The 7,746-nt window shown below is 43.4% G+C and overlaps 1 protein-coding gene across 1 annotated transcript in view; it reads left to right on the top strand.

Annotated features, from left to right (window-relative positions):
* The window catches only part of LOC311050480 (protein diaphanous homolog 3-like), a 380,395-nt gene extending 374,401 nt beyond the window's left edge, over nt 1-5,994 (top strand). The window contains exon 29 of the mRNA XM_084064564.1: nt 4,352-5,994. Coding sequence (XP_083920690.1) covers nt 4,352-4,728 — 377 coding nt within the window. The 3' untranslated portion in view covers nt 4,729-5,994. The remainder of the gene's footprint in view (nt 1-4,351) is intronic.
* Nucleotides 5,995-7,746: the final 1,752 nt, after the last annotated feature.

Here is a 7,746-nt window from a genome sequence, read left to right on the forward strand (position 1 = left end):
ACGTGGTTATAGGGCTGTAAATAAGCTGCTCCTGCCTGGCTGTGGTTTATCAGCCTGATCTCACACAATGTAGTATACATTGCACGGACCCCGTGCACGTCATTCCGTGCACAGTCGCCTAGAAAACCCCCTTCCGGGTTGCCTAGCAACCCGGAAGCAGAGCCGTCCCCACAACACAATGTACGGTTCTGTGCCTATAACTCAAACGGCGCTGAGTAGGCTAAAGCGAACGTCGCAACGTTCGGGACGGCAACTCGCTCGCTTTAGCTCGCTCGGTGGTCCCTCACGTGGCTCCAGTTCGCTTGAGACTGCGCGCCTCCGACATGGTTTAGTCAATGGGGCAGATGCGAGGCGGCTATGTGCGGATTTTCGGGTTTTCCAGTTGTCTAGACTATATGCACGGAATGACACTCCGTGCAATGTATACTAAGTTGTGTGAGATCGGGTTGGGTTTATTGTCGCTCTGGTGGCGATGGGTCTGACTGCGTGGACGAGACTCGCGGCTAGATTGACATATGACACGACAGCTTGCCGTGAGCACAATAGGCTCTATGCACAGCAACCATTATTGGACGGAAATTGGGCCCCTTCCTTACTTCCTTCACAGGTGTTACCAATGATACTACTGAAGGCTCTGTTCCATTTCGTGTAGCACAGTGGTTCTCAAACCTTTTAATTTCTAGGACCCCCATAACTCTGAGAGTGTACAAATGGAACCAAATGGACCCGTTAGGGTCCATTTGGTTCCATTTGTACACTCTCAGAGTTACACACCCGCAAGGGGCCATTTGGAACACCCTCAAGTGTTTCCAGTGAGCCATCATGCACAATGTCAGCACAGACTCTGTTTGACCAGAATGGAACAGAGCCTTAATGAGTATCATTGGTAACACCTGTGAAGGAAGTAAGAAGAGGCCCAATTTCTTTCCAATATGGCTGCTGTGGCAATAGAGCCTATTACAGTAGGTTTGGAAACTAGCCGGGTGACGGGAGTCGTCACGTAAGCTCACTCTGCTAACTAAACAGACACAGTTTATAATTGCTTTGTGGATTATTCACTGATTTGGTCTCGGATGCTTATTTGAATGTTTCTGTTGATCCTCATAAAACAAAGATGATGTGTGTATTAACTAATGATCTGAGCTGAGAACAACTACGAAACCTCACTGTAATACGAAGCATAAGTAGGACAACATACATCCTACTATAAATGCCGCAAAATCTTTGTCTGTGTGTCGGTCTGTAGTTCACATATCTTGAGAACTGTCCATCGTACTGACTTGATGTGCGCGTGGCAGAGGACCCGAGGAAGTGCCGTGCCCGGTGTCGAGTCGACACCAATTCGACCGATATGCCCATACTGTATATAGGCATATACGGAGATCAGGTTGTCTAGAACCACCTATATGATGCCCATATCCTATCCTATATTAAAATTGCCTGGTGGGTGGGTCGGTGGACCGTGCCGCGGCCACATCAAATGCACATAATGGAGTCAAATGCTGATCGTCTAGCATAGCGAGACTAACCAGTAGTGGTCCTACCCGACCTGTGTTATAGATGTTATAGATCTATCTATATCTATACATTGCAGAAACTTTTGTCTGTCTGTCTGTCCCTCCCGGGCATAAATCGGGGCACGGTCCAACCATTTGACCTCAAACTTGCCATGCGTGTAGCAGATGACCCAAGGCCGTGCAGTGCCGAGTGGCAGTTCGGTCGGATTAACGGTTTTACGAGAAACAAAAAACCACAAACGTCTCTATCTGTCTGTCTGCAGGTGTGTGAAATCTCTGTGTGTTTGGGGGGAGTATATCACCAGCTTCCCTGATTGATCAACCTGACCTGATGATTGCATGTACAGTATGTGCCTCTGCACCAATAAGCTTGTACAATGGAACTCAACCAGAAAATCAAATTAAGCATACGTCCTTGGCAGGCAATGTGTTAACAACAGGTACAGGGAGTACTCTGACAACAGGCACAGCGATAAACAACTTGCATCATCTTGCATCATTCCCGACACGCGTGGTCCCGGAGTATAGACCGGTGCCCAGTTTTTGATAGTAATTAGAAAACCTTGGTATCTGCTTTTGGTTTTCACAGTGTAGTGCACCCATTTAGACCTGTTGTAAACCTATACGTTGTTATACCTTTCTAATCCGGGAGCCACCTCTAGTGTCTCATTAGTTGTTGCTATACATATAGCAACATAATTGTTTATTTATTGTTTTGAGTAAGAATTTGAACGTTTTCCCAAAAACTTAGGTTAGGTTTTAGAAGGCGTTTTTAAGATCGGCCTCAGGTCTAAATGGGTTAACCCATTAAGACCTGGAACGCATCTGTCACTTTTTGATTTCAGCTAAAAAGCATTATTTTACACTTTGGCTATTCAAAAATAGCAGATCTACAAGCTCGTAGAGCGGCACCGAGTGCCGCGCTACGAGCTTGTAGATCTGCTATTTTTTAAAAATCGTGAAAATGTGTGCAACTCTTTGAATGTGTATATTCTTTTGAAGCGAACATTTGTAACTCAAATCTTTGCTTCTGGGGGGTCCCTGGAACATAATATGTTGGGGGTCCTTGACATGAAAAAGTTTGAGCACCATTGATATAGAAACATAAGTTTTTCAGAATACTGTTGGGACTTATAAGACATTTGTAGAATCGGCTTCAGGTCTTAATGGGTTAACGGATGGGCTGTCAGAGTGTTTATCTGTATGAAAATGTGAATGTCCCCCAAATGTGTGTGTCTGCCAGTAGGACAAGGAAGTAAACAACCCAAATGCTTTTCACATTTTGTGATTTTTTTGATCAGTCTCTGCCAAATATGGAACCATGCAGGACGTCAACATGGCAAGATTTTGGGACAGAGATATACACTCCAGTGACGTACTGTCTGCAGACATAGAAACGTGCTATCCATAGCTATACAGACTGCACTGTGAAGCCACACCATTTTTAAGCCCCATCTGGTTTGTGGTAGTTTTGTTGAGAAGGGTATGTTGTGGACAAGTACAGTTATTGTGTTAGAATGGTGCATGAGTCATGCTTTTTGTACTGACAGCTTTTCAGTTTTCCATCCTATATATGTAAAGGAAGAGAAGACAATATCACTGCAACATGTGAGCGCGCGTGTGCGTGTGTGTGCGCGTGTGTGTGTGTGTGTGTGCGTGTGTGTGTGTGCGTGTGTGTGTGTGCGTGTGTGTGTGTGTGTGTGTGTGTGTGTGTGTGTGTGTGTGTGTGTGTGTGTGCGTGTGTGTGTGTGTGTGTGTGTGTGTGTGTGTGTGTGTGTGTTTGTATTACTATACTTCCGAGGACCAAGTATAGTAGAATTTGAAGAAATATACATGGTGAGGACCGTTTTCCTGGTCCTCACAATGCAAATGGTTGTTTTATAGTTAATAAAGCATTTTTAGAGATATGTTTACAATTAGAAAAACATTCAGGTCAGGATTAGCCATTTAGAGGTTAGGTTTGGGGATTGGAATTAGAGTTAAACATGATTTATACTTAGTTGCGCGCCAGTGTCATGCACCGAAAAACAGCCGATCTATAAGCTCACAACGCGTCGCAGCGCGACGCGTTGTGGGCTTGTAGATCTGCTGTTTTCCGGCTTTAGGCTTACGGTTAAAAATGGCAAAATATATATATATATTTTAAATGGCATTCATGAAATGGCTGTCCTAAAGTGTTGATGTCCTCACAAGTATAGTAATACAAACGTACGTGTGTGTGTGTGTGTGTGCGTGTGTGCACGCGCGCACGTTCATAAATATGTATAGTGTGCTCATTTGTGCTGGGATCTTACCTCATCGTGCATGTCTTAGGTTTCCGTATGTGCGTTCCAAAATGCTGCTCTCCAACCTAATTATTTCTCTCAGCTCATTTGTCTTGCAGTGTGATTGGCACCTCGCAAACTCACGCCCTTGTTTTTTTTTTTCCCTCTCGCTTTTATCCCTTTGCCTTTTATTCCTGCTAGCTTTTACTTCTCTAAACTCGCAATCCCCCCGGTCCCCCACCACCACCACCACCACCTCGCTCTCTCTCTTTCATTTACCGTACGTAGCGGCTCACTCTTAGAACCTGTACTGTATAACTCTTTAAGGCCCGGGAACGCATCTGTGTGTCATTTTTTAGATTTCGTTGGGCTATTCAAAAATATAGCAGACATACAAGCTCATAGCGCGGCACCGAGTGCAGACGCGTTCCCGGTCTTAATGGGATAAGCGTCCTTACAAGATTGCACCAATCTCTTATTCCCTTGACCCTTTATTCTCAACATTTTCTGTTGCCAATTTTTCTTTCAACCCCCCCCCCCCCCCCCCCCTTTCTGTTTTTTCCCTTGCAGCAAACACCAAGGCACCTTTACAAAGGTCTCGTTCTCGGCAGAATATGAATGTGGGTTCGGCGGCGAGAGGGCCCCCTGCCAAGGAGGCTCATTACAATGCCGAGGGCCATCCATCTGCAGCCCAGAGCAAGGCTGCTGCGGCTCGTGTGGAGCCGGGGCAAAGGTACAGGCACGTGGCGAGACAGAGCCACAGCCCCGACAGGGAGAGCATGGCGAACAGGGAGCAGCGAGAGAAAGTAGTAATGAAGGTTGAGGCAGAAGCCCCGGTCTGCACCACCACCTCCACCTACGCCACCTCCACCTGCAGCAGCAGCAGCAGCGGCACCAATGGAGAATCTGACGTAGAAGCTCTTCTGGCTCGACTCCGGGCCCTGTGAGGTGCTGAACTATGTAACCCTCAATACTAACACACACAGCGTGAAGAAGTGACGATTGGAGTTGGTTTTAGCAGTCTAGCATGTTGCCATGTGAACCAAAGAAAAAGGGAATGAAGATGTGGCAAGGGACGTTTGTAATGTTGCCTCAAAAGAAGCTTTAACCGCTTAAAGGAGTAGTTAACCCCCAAAAAAAGTACTTATTTTCTATCAATTACACGCCCCATGAAGCCTTGCATTCATGGATTGTTTTTTTGTTTTTTGTCGCATTCCTAAGCCAATAATTTGATGACCGGGTGTATTTCCGGTAGGACACACAAAGAGTCTACTTTGAGTCTCCTACCGGATACATTAGCATCTCTCCGCCGAAAATTATTGTCTTAGGAATGTGACAAAAAAAAATGGGATGTGCAATTGATAGAAAATAAGAAATGTTTTGGGTGAACTACTCCTTTAAGCCCTTTAGCAGAAATAGGCAGTCTACAAGCTCACAACGCGTAACAACACTCGTCGTGTGTTTCGCCTACGGCATATTCACAGAATGCTCCCCTATTATGCTCAGAATAGGGGCACTAGGGTTCATGCCGGTTAAAGGCTCCATGTAAACATTTGGCAGAGGAATCCTCTACTTGCCCGTTTTACACAGACTAGACTAAAGCACTTAAACATCGGCCCATAATCTTTTGGTAATACCTGCACGGAATGGAGAGCAGCGTTTTAAATGTGTCATTAAGTGCTGCGCTGCAGTGCCGTAGCTCTCAGAGTTAAGTGGGATGTGATTAATGCCATTAGTTTTGCATCATTATATACTAAGTTGAAGGATTTATAAAAGGTAAACAAAGCTGCACTGCAAAATCCTGGGAGTTAATTTAACTTCAACGTTGCATTCTCGAGAGTTGAATTATCGAACGGGATTGTGCGGTGTATACTGTGGATACAGCTGAGCCGTCTATCACATCTTCAAGATACCCTGTCAAAACATTTGACTATAGGGTACACATTCCTAAAAAAAACAAGTGCGTAGCACAAAAGTTACTCTGCAATACTATCCTGCACTTTCTATGTAGCCCTGCGGTGTGCATTTTGTTTAAAATCCCTTATGACGATTTGCTTTGTCCAGAATAGGCTCTATGCACAGCAGCCATATTGGAAATAAATTGGGCCTCTTCTTACTTCCTTCACAGGTGTTACCAATTATACTAATTAAGGCTCTGTTCCATTCTGGTCAAACAGAGTCTGTGCTGACATTGTGCATGATGGCTCACTGGAAACACTTGAGGGTGTTCCAAATGGCCCCTTGCGGGTGTGTAACTCTGAGAGTGTACAAATGGAACCAAATGGACCCGTTAGGGTCCATTTGGTTCCATTTGTACACTCTCAGAGTTATGGGGGTCCTAGAAATTAAAAGGTTTGAGAACCACTGTGCTACACGAAATGGAACAGAGCCTTCATTAGTATTGGTAACACCTGTGAAGGAAGTAAGGAAGGGGCCCAATTTCCGTCCAATGTGGTTGCTGTGCATAGAGCCTATTGCTTCTCAATAATAGTATTGAAAAGTCACATTTTTTACATCAGTTCATAATATGAACTGGGGTAAAAATGATTTGCCTATCACAGCTGATTTTGATTTTATTTTATTCACATATCAAACATATCATTATAATCATTTAAACGACGTTATTTGTTTTGTTCAAGTTAGAAGTTAATCCGTGTGTCTTGTGTATCTTCTTGAAAGAAATTGATATATTGCTGATTCCGATTTTTTCACATTTGTACTTTTACTACTTTTGTCTTAAATATTTGTGTTTATTATTTTGTCTTTTCTATGTTGTTTCTGTGACTGTGCTTGTCTCCATTCCATCTTGGACTCATTGGTCCAAATAATTTAGATGAGATACAGTGTCTAATCTATCTATGCAAATGTTTGTGTATCCAAGCACCGATATTACTTGTACTTGTATATTCCCTTTAGGATGATTATAATGCATTCCAAAATGTTAAAAAAGACAAAGTGAATGGCCTTTGGTTGTGTTTTACTTGCCGTTTTCTTTTACTGTTCTCTTTTCGTATCACTGTGCTGACAGGTGAGTATTGTAGTCAACAGTCATTGGACTAGCTGGGTTTTATATGAAGTGTCATTGGAGAAGATGCAGAGCCCACGAGTAGAGACTAGAGACCGTGAGTATCTGTACAGTATTGCTCTCTTTAGATTTTAGCTATAACCATTTTTTTATACATTTTTTGGCTATTCAAAAATAGCAGATCTACAAGCTCGTAGCGCGGCACCGAGTGCCGCGCTACGAGCTTGTAGATCTGCTATTTTAGAAAAGTCTTGAACATTTTGCAAATCTTTGAATATATATATTTTTTCAAGCGAACATCTTTAACTCAAATCTTTGCTTCTGGGGGTCCCTGGATCTAAATATTTTGAGATGGGGGGGGGGGGGGGGGTACGCGGGCAAATTCTTATTGGGGGTCCTTCACATGAAAACGTTTGAGAACCACTGATATATAGAAACATAAGTTTTTCAGAGAACTGTTAGGATTTAGAAGACATTTTGTAGAATTGGAACCTCAGGTCTTAATGTAACTCTGGTGCTAATCCATTAAATCAGTGATTCTCAACCTGTGGGCCGTGTGGATATTCGAAAGTGGACCCCCAAATAATTGGCAAAACCCTAAGATTCTATTGATAATGTAACGATAATATAACACAATATGAAAGAATCTGTTATAGTTAATGTCATTGTATTTGTCCTTAAAAAACATGAACACAAATGTTTTCATTGTGATACAGGTAAATACAAAGTTACGGTAAACTACTTTTGGTTGGTTCCATCGAGCCTAACCGGAATCGGTTAATTGAGCATTAAATTCAATTTGAAAGTGTTTGCGGCCCACCCATCAAACCACTTAACATGGCCGCCATCATGTTCAAGTGGGCCCTGATCCAGAAACCATGCTCACTGGGAAATAATCCGTCTCATGAAGTCTTTTCTCCATGGCTTTAGCTCTTCTCCT

Source organism: Gymnoscopelus microlampas (genome assembly GCF_963454915.1).
Source record: "Gymnoscopelus microlampas genome assembly, chromosome: 1".
Lineage (NCBI taxonomy): Eukaryota > Metazoa > Chordata > Actinopteri > Myctophiformes > Myctophidae > Gymnoscopelus > Gymnoscopelus microlampas.